Raw genomic sequence first — 22,627 nt, forward strand, 5'->3', positions numbered from 1 at the left:
TAAAACGTATTATTTTGTTCTAGGGAAAGGAAATACTCCTCTTCACTATGCGGCAAGAGCCGACAGTCGCGAAGCGATGGCGATGCTGCTGGCAAAGGGGAGCTACATTGGCCACGTGAACAAATTCGGTTCGCCAGCAGTCTACGACATATCCGCGTCCATACTGTCTCAATACTTCGACGACTGCATCCAAGCCGATAAAAAAGAACATACAAACATCCGTGTAATCAAGTTCGACTACAGATGCTTGAATCCTCACAATACTGATCCGGAACAACGCAGACGAGAGATGAACCTCTTCCAGTATATCGCCGGCAACGCCGATTTGAAACATCTGCTGATGCATCCTCTGCTGTCCTCGTTCATCTATCTGAAGTGGCAGAAAATACGCCTCGTCCTCCGTGCGAGCTTCGCCTTCCATTTGCTTCTTTACGTTCTACTGAACGCATATATCATTGGTGCAGCGGGGACAAGAACATTCACAAAATCTGACAATCAAATTTCCGAAGCGTTACCAGAGATACCACCCGCTGTTATTATTTTCAGAACACTTGCCAGCATTGTCCTGTCAATACTTGCGTTTTGGAAGCTGTTACAGCTAGTTACGTCGCCGTGCTGTTACTTATCGAATTTTGGGAACTGGTGCGAACTGGTGTTGGTGGTTCTTGAGTTCCTAGTATTATACGACGTGGGCCCTGATAGCATGGCTGCTTTAGTGACACTGCTGTCCGCTTGGCACTTGGTGGTCATGATGAGCCAGTACTCCTGGCTGTCCGCGGACATTGAAATATTCAAGACGGTATTCTGGAAGTTCCTGCGGTTCTTGGCCGTCTACGCGCTCCTCATTTTCGCGTTCGCGTTAGCCTTCTTCATCTTGTTCCAGCACAACGAGAATTTCCTGGACCTTGGTCAGTCAATGTTCAAAACCATTATCATGCTTACCGGCGAATTCGATGCAGACGAAATACCATTCAAATCTTATCCATACATGAGCCGTCTGGTTTTCGTCTTGTTCGTCTTTCTGATCGTCATAGTACTGCTCAATCTTCTAAATGGTCTGGCGGTGAACGACACAACCGAGATTCTCGGCAAGGCCGAGTTGATTCGCCTGATTTCCAGGGTCAGGTTGATTTCTTACGTTGAAAATACAATAATCAACACGGACTACGATCACGCACCGCATTGCTGGCTACCGAATTGCTGTCTTCATAACTGGCAGTGCAATCCTCTCGTTTTCTTGGCGCCCAAGGTCCTTATGTTCCCGGGGCATTTAAATAATGGTACGCTCAGTATTGAGCCTTACGATAGCTCCAAGATGGACTCCGGTATTATCAAACGAGCTAGGGTGATTCTTTCAAGGAAAGATCGGGAATCGTACACTGAAAGAATCATCGGTGAATTAAACAAAGTGAAAGAAAGGCTGGTTTTGATCGATGTTTCGCCGAATGCCCTAAGGCAGGGCCTCGACAACAATAATAGGACAGATGATAGCACTCCTTCTTGAAGACTTTTAGCTATATATGTATTTTTCTAATTTCTTTCGCTTACAAACGTCAAGGATCATTGATGTTCAATGATACATTGTTCCATCAGCACTGATGCCGATAAAATAGAAAAATAGAAAAGTGATATATCATTTCGTAGTAGCTACGCTGTTGTTCTCAATTCTAATTAAGTTATTTAGTTTTACAAAAAAATCATCTATAATCTTCGACTTTATATGTTGTTTATAATTTGTTGACTTACGATTAAGATGTTCGAAGATTTTTATACTTATGATTAAACTATTTAAAGAATTTTATATTCCAGACTATAAACAAAGCAATAATTTTATCGAATTAAATATTTAAATTTCATAGAAATTAAGTGCGATGCGTCATTGTTGGAGTATGAACATTGTACGATAAATAAGTTGTATGTATTGCTTTTACCGCAGTGCCATTAGTTGATATAAAATTTTGGTGACTAAACGCATCACATTCTTTTGTGTACATGATAGTGAATCGATCGTGATAATTGTGCAAATAAATAAAACAATTAAACTACTAAGGATAACAAATTAAAGTACATTTGTTCAAAGTGCGAATTTTCGATTTAAGATCGGTACATAATTACTCGATGCCACTTATTATTTAATTCGTGATGCAATTGTGTATACGCATGTGCGTTTATAAATTAATTTTACTGTATACGAATATTTAACAGTCATCCGGAGACCTCCTCTTGAGTGGTTGCCTTCTCTTTCCCACGTCGTATTAAAATGTCGGTATAAAACAGATTGAAATCTAGCCTGAAAAAAATTTAACATTCATGTCAATATGATTATCAAATTTTAACATTTGTAAATCAACGACTCACCTAAAGAATACATTCAACAGTTTTTCATTATTGTTATCACTTCCTAGATCACAGATTCTGTCCAGAAGACGCGTTAATACTTGCGTAAATTTATCGTCCAGCGATACAATTGTTTCTTCAAAGCTTCCTGCATTCTCTTTCAATGCGTCTCCGTTTTCGTTCTAACAAAATAGACAGAAATAAACTGATTATATTTAAGTTTCATTCGATACATTCTAATAGACCCCTTGTGAAACTATGATTAAGGAGCATATGTTAATGTGTGAAACAATCCTCGTTTGATCATCTTAGTTCATCGATCTTCCCAAGAAGCCAATTTCATAGCTTCTGCCGTAACGACTTAACAATTTCTTTTTAAGAATTTACTTCGAGTTTCACCTGCGGTTAGAGAAGAAACAAGTTGAGTCGTTCTTAATTTCCTCTGATTAGCATGCAGCACTAGGATCAACGGTGATCTGTCAGTTCGATCGATCAAACGGTCACATGCGAATATACAGGGTGTCCCAAAAATGTCTCGCAATCCGGAAATGGCGAGTTCCTCAGATCATTTGAAGCAACTTCTTCCTTTACGAAAATTTTCTCCGAGGCACCGTTAACGAGTTATTAACGAAAAACAGTGTCACCTCTCCCATTGTTCCTTCATCGGCTTTTTACTTTTCTGCCTTACCCTCGATGTCGCAGTTCCTTTTCAACCTAGTCGCGTGTACTGCCGGTTATCTTTCGTCCCGCGTTCACCTTTTATCGATCCTCCCACGGAACACGCTATTGTGCATGCGATTCAATTGAAAGCTACCAATCTACAAATTCTCCTACGAAAAATCCTTAATTGATTCCCGATTGCTATGGTTAAATTCAATCTTCATCCTTCGATTGGATGAAAAATTTACCAAAACCGAAGCTACACTGTAATCTTCGGTTCATTGTATTTTGTGCCGGATCAATGCACAAGACCGTCAGGTCTGTTTTCCTGTCAAGGAAAACATTTCGTTTATTTCATTGCAATAACTAGACTGTGCTAACTTCTTTGATTACAAATTCAATTTTACTCGTTCCTTTGACGTAACCGGAGTAATAACGCTTCCTTGGGGTGACCTTGGCGTGTCCTCCACCCCAAAAGCCAATCTCGGCGACACCGGGGAGCGAAAGAAACACGTTCCTTTGACGTAACCGGGGTAATAACGCTTCCTTGGCGTGCTTTTGACGTATGACCTTGGGGTGACCGCGAATCAGTCAACTGATTCGCGGAAATGGGGAACATAGCGATCCACCGGCAATTTCACGCGATCCGTTTCCCGTTCTGTGAAAATATTCATTTTCCGAATAAATTTAAATAGAATCTTACATATAGATCGATTTATTCCTAATTCGATCGTCTTGTCAAGAATCCAAATGGGTTTCAAGCTTTAGTGGTATAAATTCGAATTGCAGTATTGGCGTAATCGAAACTTCATCCGAGCAATCGAATTTGAGTATTTAACCTGGACACCGAAGTATGGAAGTATTCAGGTTTGAATCTGACTACTAAAAGTAGTCGAACTTAAATCCAACTGCTGAAGCGTACGAAACTTGAATCTAAATCCTCGAGTAGATTCAAATCTGGGTAATGAACTTGTTTGGTTTCTTTACGGATTACAAGTGACAATCGTATTCAAGTCCGTAGTATGTATGTTGAGTTGCGAAATATCAACGTTTTACGTTCTCAAACTTACGATAAATTAGTTTTTATCTTCGAGGAATGCCGTGAGTACATATTTAAGATGCAATATTAAAGCATATCATTTTGCAGTTAAAAATTATCGTTAAGTTCGAGATATTTTATACGTCACTTATACAATATAATTTCATTAATTAATTATTACTCTGTAATATGTAGTTAAAATATTATTCCCGACTTATTCGGGAATATTATGGTCGTCACGAGTTCGTATTGAAAGATACACGAATGAAATGCGAATTGCACAAAATTCAACGAATAAGAAAATATCAGACAATTTTCGAATGAAAAAGGGTTTGTAGCATCTTTAAATCGTTTGCTTTGAAATACTTCTACGAATACTTCTGCATGCTATTGGATTTACAATTTATGTAAGTTCGAATCACCTGTGTATATTATGTAGCAGCTGTGCTCCCTTAAATGGTGCAAGGATGATGTGGAGGAGCAGCAAGGTAACTAATTGAATCACAGATTTAATCGTTCGAACTATTCGTGGAGCATTACGGAAAAACCGACCACCTATAGATCTGCTCGCACCGAAGACGCGTTCCTGACTGAGGATCAAATCAGGCGGTAATCGCGCACAGTGCCGATCCGCGTCCCTCGATCCCCACTCTACATAGATCCCGGCAGTGATTCAGAATGTCGACGCATGCGCAGCTCACCGTTATTCTAGGATAACGCTACCGACCTGGGTTGGGCGCGTTTTAAAATTTTTCTGCGCGAATTGCGCAGATTTCTTCTTTTAAACCTTTGCACTCGAGTGGTGAAACTGAGGCACCAGTAAAAAAATTATTACACCACGTTCCAAGATAATTTTTATAATATCAAAGAATATATAAAATATAAAGAATTGTTGAAAGTCTAACTGTTGTATGAGTCACAGTCAATTTACAGTTAATACGGCTTCGAGTACGAAGGGTTAATAGTGCTCTTACATTAGAATAACGTAACAATATTCGTAAATATCAATAATTTTTCGATGTATTCATTATCCTATATTTCTCATGAATGCACAGATTCCGCAATGTAATCACAGATCTGAATTGTTCAGTTTTTCCATTGATTCACACCGGGTGAATGTGTATCCAATACCACTATTTATGGGGTTTGGTCAATATATTTGCAAAATTTGGATAAATGCAATCTTGTGTTCTTTTTTTCATAGATATAAAGCAGTCGATTCTACTGATGGATGGTTTCTACGCTAAGTGCCGAGAATAATTGTGCGTTCAAAATTGTCTTCGATGGAATACGTTTGAGAAGAGAGGCCTGCACAGGTGACGATACATCGGAGATGGTTATCGCGAACGTATCGCCTTGGCTCCCTTATTCGGAACTCTTGATTTCACAACCCACGCACCCCAACGATCTTGGTAGTGATCCTCGACACTGGACTTTTGACCTTGCCGCGTCCTGAGCCCGGAGTAATAGCCAGCTAAAATTAGGGACTCACGTTCTCGCGGATAATGACGAGAAAGCGACTGCGAGGCCTGCTTCCGCTTCTGACCATGCTCTTAGATTTTTATAAATCCTAGGTCAAATCTTAATTTTAGCATTAAACCAAAGAGAATGCTGTCAGAAAATGCATCGAATGTACTTCCAATGTTACCATGTCCTTCTGATTAGCATTTTCAAAAAGTACATTTCTATATGTCCCTCGACTATCAAAAGATTAAAAACGGTGTAGTTTTTTGTTTGTAGTTTGAACGGATATGAAGACAGTACAAGAAAATTTTCAAGCTTGTAACAGTGACATTCTAAATAGGCATCTATTACCTTCGAATCCGTTAACGAGTAGTTTCCGACTTAGAGCACAAAGCAAGCTCGTTTTAAATGGACCAACACGAACATTTGTCCCCAATTGGATACAACATTTTCCACTAAAATGAAATGTACTTCGACGCGGGTAATATAAAATAATGCACTGCAGATTTATTTCTTTACAGTGAAATTTCATAACATGATTACATTACATCACATCCAACTGTATTCTACCGTATAAATTCGTTTTAGTCAGCTTTCTGAGAGCCATCCGATCCGCTATGCGTCAGTACAGCGAGGAGGAGTCGTATTAATTCATCCAGTCACACTGTCGGGAGCGCAGCGGCGTTCGGAACACTGTCGGACATTTAATCGTGCCCCACTCTTGCCACGCTGACATCACGATGTGGAGAACCGGTCAGCAGAGCGGCTCATTGAGTCGTGAGAGAACTTGTAATGTACAACCAAGTCGAATCGTTCCATTATCGAGTAGGAAAGTGATCGATGGTAAGATCCGAAATTTCTTGTCCGTCATTCCAGAGATTCTGTCGATCATATAGATCACTGAATATTTGCTAGATACGATCCGTGCAACAAGTTGATCGTGCACGTATCGATTTGATAGTATGTAATTAGAAATAATTTTGGATATTCTTCACATTTCCTTTAACATTTCAATACAGGCGTTCCATTAATCCCGAGATTGTTTCACGACGATGAACTCGCCAAGCCGAATTGCAATTAGATAAGATCATTATTCCGGTTATTACTATCGACCACGTTCCTCGAATATCGCGAACCGATTGAATTACTTTATATCTATCCGATTATTCTACAGGTGGTAAGAACCGCGCGGACGCAAAGAAGCACGCAGCACGCTGGCTACCACCGGCATTCCTATTCACTCGAACTCGAGCCAGCGCTGACAACAGGAAACGCATCCGGACAACGTTTCTTTCCATTCCAAACGTCTATATCGAATGATACGCAGTCACGGCAAGCACCGAAATCTAACATCTTCGAATTGCCAGGTAAATCACTTTTATCGATTTCTCTATTCAACGTTTGAATGATCAAAGTAGCGAAAAAATTTTCAAGTTACAGACCATGCCATTTTAACAATCTATTTTTTTTCAGAAAAATGGATCGAGAGGATGAGGTTCTGCAGATGCACCTGTTGCGAGACTACCGTTCGTCTTTCACGAGAACTCGACTGCACGAACAGCTTTTGGACAGTCTGCGGTCGAGGAACATCAAGCTCTTCGCAAGTCTGCTCGAGCAAATCTCAAAAAGTGGCGTCGACATAAACCGCGTGTACCCCGGCGAGCCGGGGGAGACCTGCCTGGATATCGCCTGCATGGAAGGTCTCACGGACTTCGTTCCAATTCTCTTGGAGAAGGGGGCCAACGTGAACAGGATCAACGAAGATGCGAACTATGCCGCGATCCACTACGCCATGGAACAAGGTCACGAGGATGTTCTACGGGTACGTCAGATATTCGAATTTAATACTACGGCAACTTTGAACACTTTAGAATGCTATCAAGGACAAGTTGTCATCGACAGGTGCTGCTGGAGAACCCTATGGTCAATCCCAATCTGCAGGCTGCTTCTCAAACCGCTCTGCACATAGCAGTGAGTAACAACAACCTGGTATGCGCGGCACTATTACTGGAGAAGGGGGCTAGTCCGAACGTGGTTAACAGCAAAGGTCTGACCCCGCTTCATATGGCGGCTATGAGGAAGCAAAGAGCTATGGTGGAATTGATCTTGGATAAAGCGACACTCGCCCCAGACCTGGACAGCTACAAGGATTACAACAAAGAGACTACGAGGGATGTTCTAAAGAGGCTGCTACCGGACCTATTGCTACCTCCTCCCGTAGATAGGCGTCCGGATGTGAACCTTCTCAAATACCACCTGACCGCAAACGACGAGAAGAGTTTCCTGGAGTGTCTAAAAAATATTTCGAACAATGCGGAGATCGATGCCGAGAATCTGATCGCGATGGCCGCCCAGCGAAACTTCGAGAACGCGATCTCCGAATTGTTTAAGAGACGACCTGTCAGTTATAACTTAGAGAAAGCCGCAGACATAGCGATCCAGAAGAACTCGCCGCATATTCTCCGTCTCTTACTGAACAACTTCGCTGATATGGACGTCGAGGCTGCGAACAGGCTACTATTCACCGTTTGTATCGACCTAGGAATCCCCGGTAGTGGTGGCTCGCAGGACACGTTGAATCGCCTCGAATGTCTCAGATTGGTCCTCGAGAGGGACCAAGTAAACGTTCGTTGTACCGACGGTAAAGACGGTTTCCTTGAATTTTGTACATTAGTATGTACAGATGACAATGACTTAAAACGTATTATTTTGTTCTAGGGAAAGGAAATACTCCTCTTCACTATGCGGCAAGAGCCGACAGCCGCGAAGCGATGGCGATGCTGCTGGCAAAGGGAAGCTACATTGGCCATGTGAACGCGTTCGGCTCGCCAGCAGTAGCCGACATACCCGCGTCCACACTGTCTCAATACTTCGACGACTGCATCCAAGCCAGAAGAGAACATACAAACGAGTATCTAATCGAGTTCGACTACAGATGCTTGAATCCTCACAATACTGATCCGAAACAACACAGACGGGAGATGGATCTCTTTCAGTATATCGCCGGCAACACCGGTTTGAAACATCTGCTGAAGCATCCCCTGCTGTCCTCGTTCATCTATCTGAAGTGGCAGAAAATACGCCTCGTCCTCCGTGCGAGCTTCGCTTTCCATTTGCTTCTCTACGTTCTACTGAACGCATATATCATTGGTGCAGCGGGGACAAGAACATTCACAAAACCTGACAATCAAATTTCCGAAGCGTTACCAGAGATACCACCCGCTGTTATTATTTTCAGAACACTTGCCAGCATTGTCCTGTCAATACTTGCGTTTTGGAAGCTGTTCCAGCTAGTCACGTCGCCGTGCTGTTACGTATCGAATTTTGGGAACTGGTGCGAACTGGTGTTGGTGTTTCTTGAGTTCCTAGTACTATACGACGTGGGCCCTGATAGCTTGGCTGCTCCAGTGACACTGCTGTCCGCTTGGCATTTGGTGGTCATGATGGGCCAGTACTCCTGGCTGTCCGCGGACATTGAAATATTCAAGACGGTATCCTGGAAGTTTCTGCGGTTCTTGGCCGTCTACGCGCTCCTCATTTTCGCGTTCGCGTTAGCCTTCTTCGTCCTGTTTCAGCAAAACGAGAATTTCCTGGACCTTGGTCAGTCAATGTTCAAAACCATTATCATGCTTACCGGCGAATTCGATGCAGACGAAATACCATTCAAATCTTATCCATACATGAGCCATCTGGTTTTCGTCTTGTTCGTCTTTCTGATCGCCATAGTACTGCTCAATCTTCTAAATGGTCTGGCGGTGAACGACACAACCGAGATTCTCGGCAAGGCCGAGTTGATTGGCCTGATTTCCAGGATCAGGTTGATCTCTTACGTTGAAAATATAGTAACCAACTCGGTCTACGATCACTCACCGCATTGCCGGCTATCGCATTATTGTCTTTGTAACTGGCCGTGCAAACCTCTCGCTTTCCTGACGAGCCAGGTCCTTGTGTTCCCGGAGTATTTAAGGAAAGGTACGCTCAGTGTTGAGCTTTACAATAGATCCAAGATGGACTCCGGTATTATCAAACGAGCTAGAGAGATTCTTTCAAGGAAAGATCGGGAATCGGACACTGAAAGAATCATCGGTGAATTAGACAAAGTGAAAGATAGGCTGGCTTTGATCGATGTTTCGCTGAATGCCCTAAGGCAGGGCCTCGACAACAATAATAGAACAGATGATAGCACTCCTTCTTGAAGACTTTCAGCTATATATGTATTTTTCTAATTTCTTTCGCTTACAAACGTCAAGGATCATTGATGTTCAATGATACATTGTTCCATCAGCACTGATGCCGATAAAATAGAAAAATAGAAAAGTGATATATCATTTCGTAGTAGCTACGCTGTTGTTCTCAATTCTAATTAAGTTATTTAGTTTTACAAAAAAATCATCTATAATCTTCGACTTTATATGTTGTTTATAATTTGTTGACTTACGATTAAGATGTTCGAAGATTTTTATACTTATGATTAAACTATTTAAAGAATTTTATATTCCAGACTATAAACAAAGCAATAATTTTATCGAATTAAATATTTAAATTTCATAGAAATTAAGTGCGATGCGTCATTGTTGGAGTATGAACATTGTACGATAAATAAGTTGTATGTATTGCTTTTACCGCAGTGCCATTAGTTGATATAAAATTTTGGTGACTAAACGCATCACATTCTTTTGTGTACATGATAGTGAATCGATCGTGATAATTGTGCAAATAAATAAAACAATTGAACTACTAAGGATAACAAATTAAAGTACATTTGTTCAAAGTGCGAATTTTCGATTTAAGATCGGTACATAATTACTCGATGCCACTTATTATTTAATTCGTGATGCAATTGTGTATACGCATGTGCGTTTATAAATTAATTTTACTGTATACGAATATTTAACAGTCAACCGGAGACCTCCTCTTGAGTGGTTGCCTTCTCTTTCCCACGTCGTATTAAAATGTCGGTATAAAATAGATTGAAATCTAGCCTGAAAAAAAATTTAACATTCATGTCAATATGATTATCAAATTTTAACATTTGTAAATCAACGACTCACCTACAGAATACATTCAACAGTTTTTCATTATTGTTATCACTTCCTAGATCACAGATTCTGTCCAGAAGACGTGTTAATACTTGCGTAAATTTATCGTCCAGCGATACAATTGTTTCTTCAAAGCTTCCTGCATTCTCTTTCAATGTGTCTCCGTTTTCGTTCTAACAAAATAGACAGAAATAAACTGATTATATTTAAATTTAATTCGATACATTCTAATAAACCCCTTGTAGAACTATGATTAAGAAGAGCATACATTATTGAAAATTAATGTAATGTACACAATGATATCTGAAATATGCCACCCACTGACGTACACATGTGGATGGCAAGCTAAAAATTTGTAAAGCGAATGCATCTTATTGCTTGAATTTCACGTACCTGCAATGTAAAAATGAGATCTCACTATCGCTATGAATACAACTATACATATATTAAAATGTTTAAACGCATAAATCGAGTACCATGCTATGTCTGAATGATATTTAAATACCAATTACAAACATTGAGGTGTAACTTCAAATAAATAAAAAATACACTTTAAAACATATCATAAATTACATCGCAATATAATATTCACATTTTATACGAAATTTGCATGCTACACTAAGAAGTAGAATATTGCTACATAATTAGACATAAAATTTTTAGAACTAAGAGACATTACGCATCTACAGATCAGAATATTTTATATTTTTAATAGTATGGACTCTATTATGCTTGCAACATTTGTCAAAAAGAATGTACATTTTAGATCTTACTCGTGTATTATTTGTGTTATTAAATATCTGTATAGCGTGTACATGTACCACATGATTCGATTAGAAAATGTATTATAAAACTATTCGCTTACATCCGTCTATGTTCTCAATGCAATTGTCAATAATAATAATTAATGTATGTTTTTTCTATATATATGTATGTATAAGTTTATGAATAATGTTTATATAGTTTCAACGAAATTTATTAAAAGCGTAATTTATTAATTACGTTCATTCAGTCCGTATTATTTACAAACTATTAACATACAAAAATTTTATTTTATCGACGAATCCATAATGTCCAAATATTGTATATACAAATTTCCATGCGAATTTGAGAAAATATTCTCAGTGTGAACAGGAAATATGACTTCTATACTGATTTTTATTCGCTAAAAAAGAGAAGCTTTGTGATTCTAAGAACTACGTAAAATGCATGAAAGCGAAGTTAGAACTTTTGGAATATACCTCAGAATCATAGACATCTTCCTGATAGGCGCCAATCATGGACGTCAATTCGGCGTCAATGTAGTATGGGCTCATACGCTTAACATTAGTAAAAAATTAACGTTCAATTTACTACTAATTGTCACGTTTCTTTTGTTTCATAATATTTAACACAGAAAATATTGCACCAGAACTAGATCTCGATAGAAGGTATTTATTTATTCAGCTATTAAATCCGTAACATTTAACAAAAAATTCTTTGATAATCACCTGTATATTAAGTTTAAAATACCTGAGGTATCTATTTTGTATTATATTAATTAATAAAAGCAAAGTATGCAACTCAGAAAAAGTGTTTGATCCTTATTTGGTGTATGTATGTGTACCGTATGCACGACTGTATAAACGTTCAGTTACCTGTGCATATTCATTCGTTTATTAATTGAGCAACAAGAGCTTACCTCCATGAAATCGCAAAAATCGATACAAGCGGCGCATATATCCGTAATGCAGGCAAGAAGATCTGGATCGGTCAACATGCATTCTTTCAAATAACTGTCTTGCAAATCTTGATGTACACTCAGGACGTCATCCACATTACTGACCTAGTTTGAAGTTTTGGTAGTAGAAATTTTGAATATCTTTCGGCATTTAAATTATGCTTCTAAAAGCTGATCATACTTTACTCATTTTATTTATGAACGTTAGCCAATTTGGCTCTATTACTTCAACCATCATGTAGTACGCCAGATGCTGAATACAATCGAGCATTCGTTGACGCAACGAAAATGCTTTTCTGTAAGACATCGCCACGTTGTGGGTGAATGTTTTGGCAATTTTATTGCTAACCCATACCCTGATATCGAATAAATGTTCAATTAAAATTAACAATCAAATGATTGTAAAATTGCTATACCAACCTGCATAAACGTCTTTCAATGTACTTGCAGTAAAATAAGTGCCTAAACAACATCTGATAACAAGCGATCGCTTTTCTATTCAGTATCAAGGAAACAGGCCACTTGACGTCATAGTTGAACACAAATGCTTCCAAACCAGTTAAAGTTTTATCATTTTTAAAGCAATACTCTGTAAAAAAGCGTCTGGTTGTACATTAATGTTAGTGATTTCAATAAAGACGTATGGATCTACCTTCTTCTTCTCTGGTTTGAATGGAGAGTATTCTGAACATTTGAAACTGAAGATCGTACGGTAAAAGTTCAGGTTTCAAATCATCTTTGTACGGATCTGAATCCGCAGTGGACATACGCAACGCAACTTCCAGAAGAGAGGCCAAACGATGGGTCACGATATCATACATATTTTTATTTAATTCTGCTTCGCACAAATTCAAAAATTGTACCTACAATTAAATTATGAACTCTCTTAGCGAATTTTCTAAAATGCCACAGCTGTTTGCACCACTTCTATGTTATGGACATAGAAAATAATAAAAGAACTTACCACAAAATCACCTTGGGCAAGAAGGAAATAACTTTTTACACTACGAAGTCGCCCCATTAAATCGCTTTCGTGTATAAGGACCTCTAATAAAGTTTTCGCAGCTTCAGAATATGCTCTATCGATAGTGGCAATATATTTCTGACCTTGATGCTGATAGATGAGCGGTTCTTGTTTTCCCCACTGAACAGTCTTACCTATAAACTTATATTGGTAATACTTCTGTCTACATATAGCAATTACTCTGTATATGCGTAAGATAATACATACCACATTGTCGGATTACATTAAAGTATTTCCCAGTTCTTAAAATAGTGTTTGCCTGTTCATTGAGGAATGTGGGGATTCTCTCTGACCTCATAGTATACCTTTTCTCCCAATAATCCGCGGAATAATCTACCGGTAGCTCTTCCCTATGAATTAATTCATTATCCTCTACAAAAAACTGTAAAATACAAGAAGAGTGTTTAATATACTCTGGACAAATGGAACTAATGAATAAAGTTTGTACTTACCTCTTCGTATGGATCGCATATTACACCTTTGTATACCCATTTTTCAAGTATTTGCATGTAAGGTACGCTTGCGGTTTGTATCAGAAACATGCATAGTTCTTTGAACTTTGCCTCACCACTTATATTATTCGCTTGCTCATGTAAAAGACTGAGTACCTTTCCACCTTTTGCATTCGCCTCAAATAAACAGTTTTATCATGTAACAATTTATAAAAAGAATTTAAAGAATGTAACTGTGATGTTTAACTCACTTTACATATCGTGGACGTTATTTGGAAGAGAACAGACATTGCGATTATAGTAGGCTGTATGAAGAACCACAATTTCTGCAAATTCAATTTACCACGAATGTGCTCCATTTCCAATTGTACAACGAATAACTAAAAAGTATTTAATTATTTGATAGTATGTCGATCAAATATTTGAATTAAAATTTAGATGAAACACCTACTAAATAATCCTTTAACAGACTTTTTATGGCTCCTCTTAAAGCATGATTAACTTGACCATCTTCTGATACGACTTTTTCTTCGACAAATCTCGCCGTCATGGAATAATGAGAAGCGAGAGGTAATATTTGCTGTGCCATTTGCTTGTAAGATATGCCTTTAAACAATATAGCTGTATAAAATTACAATATTTTACATTCTATATAATAGAAATAAATGATCTTGATGCTCCTTACAGACATCTGGGGATATTTTGAATGTTTTCACTGCGTATGGAGTAGTTAAAGGTTCAGAAACAATGTAAGATCCATCTATACCCTTCAGACAGTTCAGAATGTCCCAAAGCAAAATAGATTCCTGAGACACAGTTGGTACAACCTCTGCAAAAACTTTTATTTAGCGAATCATCTACTAGTATGTCAATATTAGCTTGAAAAGATTCTTACTCTGGCATGGTGAGACATTTGGTTCATTATAGAAGTCCCAGCTCATCCGTGGCCTCTCATGAGCCCAATAATGTTTTACCCCAGGTGGTTCTGTTTTCTTTACAATAGCATTTATTTGTTGAGTTAACTTCTTTTCTCCTTCCACAGCAGCTTTAATCACGTTTTTACAAATCTGTGATATAATTATAAATAATAAATAGAACAGTGAAAAAGTTATATTAATTTTTCAGAAAAAAATACAACCTGTGGTAAGTCTTTTGTGGTGATAGCAGCATTTTTGCTTGAAGTTGAAGTCACTGTGGTTGCTTGTTTGCCTAAATAACTTTTCAAATCTTTATCTTCAGATATAAATTCCAAGACTTGTGCAAATAAACCTAATAGATCTATCCTGAGAAATTGTAAACATGTGTATTAATAAAATTAATTTGGTTCAAATCAGGGAACACATAATGATACCAACTTCTTTGCTTTCAATTCCTCATATTTTTGAATAAAAAGTTCAGGAACAGGAGAACTTTTTGCCAAATTACGAATGCAACTTTGCGATGCAACTATAGTTAAAGCACTCGCACTTGTTGGTATACCCTCATTTTGTAACCTTTCTATGTGCTTTTCAGGTGCGGAAGTTGACCTACAGATCAATATATAATTTCTAAATGTTTATACTGTTATATATAGCTTTGTTATAGATATTTCATTATTGCTTACCCCAACAGTCCTATTAGTTCAATCACTAAATGATGCAATTTAAATTCACTCATGGCTTTTTACTAAATAACAACCATTATATAGTTGACATAAACAATTTTTTATGATACTGCGATTGCATTTGAAGTTGCTGATACCATTGGTACATTCGAACAATGCATTTACAAAGGAAGCTTTTGTTGAATCTGTTTGCACGTTCTTCTACAATGAAAATTAACGTAAACGCAATTGGTTAAAAATTATATATCAAGCTAGGTTATGTATAAAGATATTGGCATTGGCATTGGCATTCTAAAGGAACATTAAACGAACTACATACTTACCTTAAGCAGAAAATAATTCCATTAATATCTATATTAACATAAATATTGACAGTATGTAAAAACATTCATCATTAACAGCAGTCACTGATTTGAGATTGTTTGAAACTTCTGACGCACACATGCCGGTCTGACTTAAATGAATGACGCGCCCTCGTTTAAAACTTATTAACTGATCTTAAATTATTTAAATACATACATACATATACAGCCTATTGCATAGTTGAATTAATAATTATTTAAGGATTTTATTATTATAAATTGAAAGATATTACAGAAAATAAACATTTTTCACTAAGAACGAATGATAGAATTAAAACAATCATCTTTAAATAACATTATTTAAGATTATGTAGAACTTTAGTATCCTGAGTTTTTGAATTTTAATTACTTTTGCACGGACTTATTCCTGCAGACGCTGAATGTATGTCGTATAAAAAAAAAAATTGTTTTGTGCGAGCACCGTTGTTTCCGTTTCAAACAGTGGTAAAGTGTTGTCCTTTATTATCTTCGTACTCATTTGACACCCACATCTATCAGGATTTCTGAAATCATGCATATGTATACCAAATATTAGGTAGAATCAGAAAATTCCAGAAATTCCTTACGGCTCGATCTAACATATTTTCGTTAATTATTATATATGAATTTAATTTTTAAAAGAATATAACATGCAAACAATGATATAACAGTATCTAAGAATACCTAATGTGTGTATTTACAACATTAGATGTAAATATGTTTCGTTGTTTCAGAATATTTCCACCATTATTTATACTTGTTGGTACATTACATACACATCTTGTACCATTTTGTTCCTTCACACAATTTTGAGCATTTATATTTGTTGATGCTTCCCAAAGATACCTTTGCTTCTTATTAGGTATTTCTCTCATGGTAGTGTCCATAGAAGTATTAGACTGACTGGTGCTTATATTTGTTGATAATTTCCAAGGATAACTTTGTTTTTTCTCAGGTATTTTTCTCATGGTAGTGTCAATAAAAGAATTAGACTGACTGGTACTTATATTAGTTGGTGTCTTAATAGAATTTGTATGAACTGTACTTATATCTTTTTTGAATCTCTTAATAATATTTAATGTTTCTTCATCAATTATGGGTCTTTTCTTTCTTAATGAGAAAATATTTTGTTGGATACTGTTAGGCTTGTGGTTTTTTTTTGACTGTCTAAATTTGAAAAAATATGTTAAACAATATAATCAACATTTATCAATATCTTAAAATAACGACACATGTTCTTACAGTAAAAGATCTCTATCAATGTCAAGCTTTATTTTTTTAAAAAATTCATCGTCATCGTCATCATCGTTAACAGCATTATGATTATCATTTGATCTATTGCTAATATTTGATTCTTGAAGTAATGTTCTTCTAGTAACATCATCAGAAAATATTATATCTATAAACAAAGCAATCAGTTGGTGCAATTAATAGTTACTAAACTTTTACCACCTATATACAGTAATTTCTCTCTAATTTGCGCTTATATTGCGCACAAAAACGGACAATTTGGGAAAATGAGATGATAGTTGTTGACAGTCGGTAACTATAAAAACGAGCCGCAAAGCTCGAGTAATCGTATCTCATTTTCCCAAATTGTCCGTTTTTGTGCGCAATATGAGTGCGAATTAGAGAGAAATTACTGTAATTTGTAAGGATACAAAAATTTACTTGGACTTAGTTTTTGTATATCTGGCTCATCACTGTTTACGATATTATTAGAGAAAATCGTCCTTCTCAGTTCATTGTTCCTATCTCGTAAAAATGAATCTGAAGAATTCATAAACGTCCTTCGTCCTGTCATTGTTGGTCACTGCAATGTACTCTACATAAAACTGGCGTCTTATCAAATGCGTAAATCTAAAAACGTAATGTATAAAACGTATATCTAAAAGTGTAAAATATTTTAAGTTCAAAAATATTATTTACCTTCAAAAGAACGTTCTTTAAAGCATTACATATAGCGAAATTAGTGTTTTGCGATTCAATTTCAAATTATGTTGCGCGGCTTTTTTGTTGAATTAGTTGCTTGTTAGATGATAGTAGCGCTGTCTGTGACGAAAACAAGAAGCATCGACGAAAGCAACAAGCGCACACATATATATATATATATACATGTGTATCTTATCTTATATATATATGTGTGCGCTTGTTGTTTTCATATACATACATATTTAGAAAGTAAAAAGTAGTTTGTATAATTACATTTAAACAATTTTGTTGTAATAGAAAATAGTGTTGAAAATTTATTGTTTTATAATTGCAAAAAATATTTAATTATCAGTAATTATCAATGAAACGGCCCAGGTTTCTTATCCGTGTTGACACTCAGCAGCATAGAGCCCACTGATTTCGTTCTATGTTCTTTGATCATCACCCGTTCTCTTTCTAAAGCAAATACGCAGACCTAGATGCGCATTAAAAAAAAAATGGTAGGGATAAAAATGCTTACTATGGTGAGGTATGACAGTAGCACGCATTCCACAACAAACGTGGACGGGATACTCATTTCTTCTTTGGGATTACATACATCTGTATAATAATAATAATAATAATAATAATAATAATAACGCACAATTATAATGAATACGTTAATAATAAATTGAAGTTAAAGAAAACTTTTTTTCGATTTATTTGAGATTATATTATAAAACAGAAACAAATTATTAATTTAATAACTATAATACCCATTGATATTTTAATGATAACAAAATAAAATAAAGCATTTTATAATACTTTTTATAGAATGTATTCATTTAATTGAACCTTGCAATTTGCTTTTCTAACTTTTGGTAAAATTTGTTCAATTCCATAGATGTTTTAATTTAGAATTTCAATTATGTATTTGTCAAACGTATTATACAATGGATCATATATTTTATATCTTATATATTAACTATTTTCAACGGAGACTTTATGTAAATTGGTTTCGTAACAAAAAACATGATATTATATAGACCTGTCTATATTACCAAGTACCAAGTACTTCCATTTATATCAAAAGTTGATTTCAAAGATCACGCATTAGACAATATGTACTTCATCATGACAAAATCTTTTATACAAAATTTAAATTATACTATACGGCAATAAATTTTGAAAAATTGCATATAAATTAATTCGATTGCATGACCTACAAAATATTTGTAGAATATATTGTATTCGAATAAACATGACCATTATGATAGTTTAGAGTAATGTAAATAAATAATTGTACGATTCTCGTACACATGCAAACGTCACAATCATTTTCACGCGTAGAAATGTTTCCATCATAATAAAGTGTATTTCTAGTACAATGTCAGTAATAAATACAGTTATTATTCATACATTTCCTATTAATATGACAGATCACTAGCAATAAAATTTAGGTGTCATGTATGTAGAGTAAATGTTCTGTTTAATAATCGTCTAAAAAATACTTATAAAAATACAATTCCTAAATAACATAATTTAGAGCTTCATTCGTTAATATGACGCAGCTCTAAAAACGTTATTAAAATTTTTACCTACAACCTACAATAAGTATAGGTGACAGTGAAACGTGTGGAGTAAAGTCAGCATGTTTGCTCTGGCAATGTATACTAACTCAACGTGTTAATAGATAATAAACTCATACATTTCATTCGTGAAACAATAGGTCAGTCTTGCCCTTAATCCCCTCCTGTTCTTTTCAAACGGGATTTATTGTGGGAGGTTCGTTATCTCCAAATATGTATGTATAAATTTAATGATTCTTCTATGTTTTTACTCAATGCTTGTTAAATATTAAGCATTATCTTCTTCATCTTCAGATGTCAATGTTACATAATCGATACGTCGTGGTAATAACAATGCTACATGTCCATATCTAGATAAGAATATACAATCGACTCTCAGTTGAAAATATCATAAAACAAATTAATATTAGATTTCCGAACTTACTTGCTGCTTTTGTATTTGTCTTGGATAGCTTGTTGTTGAATATTTAATGCATTGCAAAATGTTTTATTTAGGAATATAATGCATTCTTTAAGATCCTTTAAACAGTATCCTGTTGTCAGTTCCAATTCCTGTGGCCACATCTCCTCCAATAATGTATGGTGTGCAAGTGCCAATGCAGATGCTGCTAAATGACTAGGCAAGAACTGTAGATATGGATCACCTTCTAGCATTGATAATTCACACAAGTACTGAAACAGTATACAAAAAATTAAAACATTATAACACCATAACAATTAATTAATAATTAAAATTCATTTGCTCACCATTGCTAAAAATTTAATTTTTTCAGGGAGATTATTGCACATACAATAATCGATAAGAAATGTAAGAGTTGTAGGAACAGATAAATCAAAAGACAAAACCCTCAGGATTAAATGCTCCATTCGTAGTACCTGTTTTTTCGTATAGGTTTCATTTGTGATGTATACAAATTCTCCAACGTCTGGTGCATAAACCTCTTCGTATTTTCTGTAATTAATATAACCAATGTGTATTGTTTATTAGATTAGAAACATTAATTACTGCAAAAACGTGTCTTACGCAGCAATAAACATAGCAGTTGTACCAACAAGTTGTAACTTTGCTCTTACAACACTCATATATGACAAAAAGCGATCTATATATGAAACAGCTAAGTAGAGAGTCTCAGTTTGTAATTGATATTCTTCAGCTACGTCGACAAGCCAATCTACAAGTATAGACCTCATGGAGTATGTTATATCAGGTTGCTTCTTCATATAACCTGGTTTTGGTCTATGTTGCGTCTGAAAGTAATGTTGTGAATATTTATAACAAAAGTATACAACAGCTACCACAATAAATACTATTTTGGTTAATTAACTACTATACCTCTGTAACACGTAAATAATAAAATATATCAGCCCTATATTCATTCACATCAAAAAAGCTCATTCTCATTTCCTTCGTGGAACACTGTCTTCTTTGTAATTCTTTTTTTGAAGAAGATGTGTAAGGAACAGTTTTCTCCAAAGACATTGGACTATCATGTTGAAAAATCTCTTCATTTTGCTTCTTTTGGTGTACATTTTGAATATTATCATTGCAAAATGTTGGCAAATTCGTTATATTTATAGGATTCACCTCTAATCTTGGCTTCTGTCTTTCAGGCACAACATCTTGTTTATTCTTCTGCTCTTTTTTGTCCTTCGTGTCCCTCAAAGCAACGGAAGTTTCTTCTTCTAATTTATCCTCATATATCTTAAATAGAACTTCCTCCTTTCTCTCTTCATAGATCTTAAATTGTTCAAACTGTGTGGGAATAACTGCTTTTGTCTTTGCAAGCTTCTCATCTTTATAAATTTCCTGCTAAAAAAGGAGCAAGACAGGTAAGAGTTGCTGTAGTGAATATAACATGAACAGTTTAAAATTTTTTCCTAGTAAATAAGGCGTGCACTAAATAATTTCCGAACAGGTTCATTCTATATTTTTTACGAGAAACTACGATAATTATTAAAGGATGAAGGAGAGAAACGATGACTATCTGAGTAGAAAAAACGCGGGAGGTAAGATGAAAAAAATGGAGTACATACCACTTTCGAATTGCGATTGCAATTATTGTGAATAACACCCAGAACTGCACGTTTTGATTGTTGCAGCGTTTTAGTTTGAAGAGGTATAGTGATATTCTCTTTACCACGGCGAATATCGGCAATACGATTTTCTTGATCCTCGTGTACTCGAATCGTGGCCATTATTTGGATTTGAATTTTCTACTAGTGTTACACTTATATATGTAAAAAATATATATATATATATAAATATGTATATATATATATATATATTAATCAAATATTTCTTCTTCCCGAGGTATTATTCTTCTTTTTTAGACACTTAACATGCCCTTTTCTTGTTACAGCCAAGTCTATTGTCCATACATGGCAGATCTAATTTCGAAGCTCCAAGCAACCGAACAAACTTCAGTTGCCGTTTGATTTCAAACAAATGTAACTTTAACAGCTGGCGATACGTTAGAAGCGTTGCTCGAATAGACCAATGAGAGGAGCATGTCTTTCATAAACTGTGAGAACACCAATCAGGTAAGTGACGTAATAATTTGCGTTCTCAAATTATATTTTTGAGTATTGGCGGGTGCGCATGAAAGGCAATTTTTTCTAGATTTAAAAATGAAAAAAGTTTCAATACTTCCTACTGTCTTATTAATTTTGTTTTACCATTTTTATCATATTATTTATCTTATTACTACATAACTTATTTGGTCATTTCAGATATAAAAATGTAAACCGATAACTGAGAAGTTCATATTATTCATTAACAATTGTTTATTCGGCGTTATAATTGTATATTTACGGCGGTTTTAAATAATATTTACGATATAAATATATGATATAATATAATAAATATTTTTATAATTATTTAATAATTATATATAATAATAATATATTTTAAATATGAACATGCAGATAAGTATGTACATAAGTACACAGTGCATCATTCATTGTGATACAATCACATCAGACACGGAAGAGAGAGAAACATGTATCTATCGACAAGCATATTTAACTTTAATGAATGTCTCATTTTAATACAATAATGTGATTTACTACTCCTACACGCTTTTTTTTACTCTCTACACTGGCGCGCACGTCCCCACCATTTTATACGCATCCAATCCGCAGTAGATCTTGCCTCAGCAGTGAATCGTCAGCCCATCAGAATAACGAAAATTTCTATACCGATATTCGCTAACGGATCAAGCTGCGGCCTGTAGGTGTGTGCACTTTACTGTGCAATTTGCTTAAGTAGTTTGTGTCATTGTAAATCCACCTCAAAGATCTCAATTCACCATGGACCTAAGAATGCTAAGAATACATATATGTATGGACGGAGCATATACAGGGTGTCCCAAAATTATGGTATTTCCGGGAAATGAGGGATTCCTGAGGTCATTTGAAGTAACTTTTTCCTTAGTGCAAATGCAATCTG

The 22,627-nt window shown here is 35.8% G+C and overlaps 6 protein-coding genes and 1 long non-coding RNA gene across 13 annotated transcripts in view; 4 read left to right on the forward strand and 3 right to left on the reverse strand.

Annotated features, from left to right (window-relative positions):
* The window catches only part of LOC117217341 (transient receptor potential cation channel protein painless-like), a 5,124-nt gene extending 2,568 nt beyond the window's left edge, over positions 1 to 2,556 (forward strand). The window contains exon 5 of the mRNA XM_076524495.1: positions 24 to 2,556. Coding sequence (XP_076380610.1) covers positions 24 to 1,504 — 1,481 coding nt within the window. The 3' untranslated portion in view covers positions 1,505 to 2,556. The remainder of the gene's footprint in view (positions 1 to 23) is intronic.
* The window catches only part of LOC117217363 (N-acetylglucosamine-6-phosphate deacetylase), a 23,596-nt gene extending 17,537 nt beyond the window's left edge, over positions 1 to 6,059 (forward strand). Inside the window, exon 8 of the mRNA XM_076524507.1 lies at positions 5,241 to 6,059. Within this exon, the coding sequence (XP_076380622.1) occupies positions 5,241 to 5,296 (56 nt within the window). The 3' untranslated portion in view covers positions 5,297 to 6,059. The remainder of the gene's footprint in view (positions 1 to 5,240) is intronic.
* On the reverse strand, positions 2,044 to 15,804 carry LOC117230097 (gamma-tubulin complex component 2). Of its 3 annotated transcripts, none has more exons than XM_076524497.1 (18): positions 15,662 to 15,804; positions 15,339 to 15,539; positions 15,091 to 15,261; positions 14,874 to 15,018; positions 14,631 to 14,802; positions 14,421 to 14,564; positions 14,187 to 14,341; positions 13,987 to 14,115; positions 13,736 to 13,912; positions 13,491 to 13,665; positions 13,224 to 13,417; positions 12,912 to 13,122; positions 12,680 to 12,848; positions 12,441 to 12,615; positions 12,221 to 12,364; positions 11,781 to 11,858; positions 2,359 to 2,519; positions 2,044 to 2,290 (listed from the first exon to the last, which is right to left on the reverse strand). In XM_076524497.1, exons 2-18 carry the CDS (start codon positions 15,389 to 15,391, stop codon positions 2,206 to 2,208), a joined length of 2,538 nt encoding a protein of 845 aa, XP_076380612.1. In that variant the 5' UTR covers positions 15,392 to 15,539; positions 15,662 to 15,804; the 3' UTR covers positions 2,044 to 2,205. The 3 variants fall into 3 exon arrangements, with proteins under 3 accessions (XP_076380612.1, XP_033343085.2, XP_076380613.1); XM_033487194.2 differs by lacking the exons at positions 2,044 to 2,290; positions 2,359 to 2,519 and adding exons at positions 9,690 to 10,482; positions 10,552 to 10,712 and having other exon boundaries at positions 15,662 to 15,802; XM_076524498.1 differs by lacking the exons at positions 2,044 to 2,290; positions 2,359 to 2,519; positions 11,781 to 11,858 and adding exons at positions 9,690 to 10,482; positions 10,552 to 10,712 and having other exon boundaries at positions 15,662 to 15,801.
* Positions 6,249 to 10,755, forward strand: LOC117230095 (painless). The gene is made up of 5 exons (XM_076524496.1): positions 6,249 to 6,343; positions 6,675 to 6,867; positions 6,974 to 7,322; positions 7,403 to 8,141; positions 8,219 to 10,755. Exons 3-5 carry the CDS (start codon positions 6,978 to 6,980, stop codon positions 9,694 to 9,696), a joined length of 2,562 nt encoding a protein of 853 aa, XP_076380611.1. The 5' UTR covers positions 6,249 to 6,343; positions 6,675 to 6,867; positions 6,974 to 6,977; the 3' UTR covers positions 9,697 to 10,755.
* Positions 15,805 to 15,881: 77 nt separating the features above from the next.
* LOC143260018 (uncharacterized) lies at positions 15,882 to 18,370 on the reverse strand. 4 transcript variants are annotated; one of them, XM_076524512.1, is made up of 6 exons: positions 17,885 to 18,370; positions 17,609 to 17,731; positions 17,351 to 17,492; positions 16,922 to 17,078; positions 16,364 to 16,846; positions 15,882 to 16,203 (listed from the first exon to the last, which is right to left on the reverse strand). In XM_076524512.1, exons 3-6 carry the CDS (start codon positions 17,481 to 17,483, stop codon positions 16,062 to 16,064), a joined length of 915 nt encoding a protein of 304 aa, XP_076380627.1. In that variant the 5' UTR covers positions 17,484 to 17,492; positions 17,609 to 17,731; positions 17,885 to 18,370; the 3' UTR covers positions 15,882 to 16,061. The 4 variants fall into 4 exon arrangements, with proteins under 4 accessions (XP_076380627.1, XP_076380626.1, XP_076380629.1 ...); XM_076524511.1 differs by having other exon boundaries at positions 17,351 to 17,539; XM_076524514.1 differs by lacking the exon at positions 17,609 to 17,731.
* Positions 18,371 to 18,945: 575 nt separating this feature from the next.
* Positions 18,946 to 21,605, reverse strand: CycA (cyclin A). Of its 2 annotated transcripts, none has more exons than XM_076524506.1 (6): positions 21,214 to 21,605; positions 20,513 to 20,986; positions 20,204 to 20,427; positions 19,927 to 20,131; positions 19,604 to 19,851; positions 18,946 to 19,529 (listed from the first exon to the last, which is right to left on the reverse strand). In XM_076524506.1, the coding sequence occupies exons 1-6, from the start codon at positions 21,373 to 21,375 to the stop codon at positions 19,448 to 19,450; spliced, it is 1,395 nt and encodes a 464-aa protein (XP_076380621.1). In that variant the 5' UTR covers positions 21,376 to 21,605; the 3' UTR covers positions 18,946 to 19,447. The 2 variants fall into 2 exon arrangements, with proteins under 2 accessions (XP_076380621.1, XP_033320775.2); XM_033464884.2 differs by having other exon boundaries at positions 20,513 to 20,989; positions 21,214 to 21,601.
* Positions 20,393 to 22,253, forward strand: LOC117217350 (uncharacterized). Its single transcript, XR_004489526.2, has 4 exons — positions 20,393 to 21,009; positions 21,096 to 21,186; positions 21,540 to 21,720; positions 21,910 to 22,253. It is a non-coding gene; the product is annotated as an uncharacterized LOC117217350 (long non-coding RNA).
* The last annotated feature ends 374 nt before the right edge of the window (positions 22,254 to 22,627 follow it).

This window comes from Megalopta genalis, chromosome 9, assembly GCF_051020955.1.
Source record: "Megalopta genalis isolate 19385.01 chromosome 9, iyMegGena1_principal, whole genome shotgun sequence".
NCBI classification, from domain to species: Eukaryota; Metazoa; Arthropoda; class Insecta; order Hymenoptera; family Halictidae; genus Megalopta; species Megalopta genalis.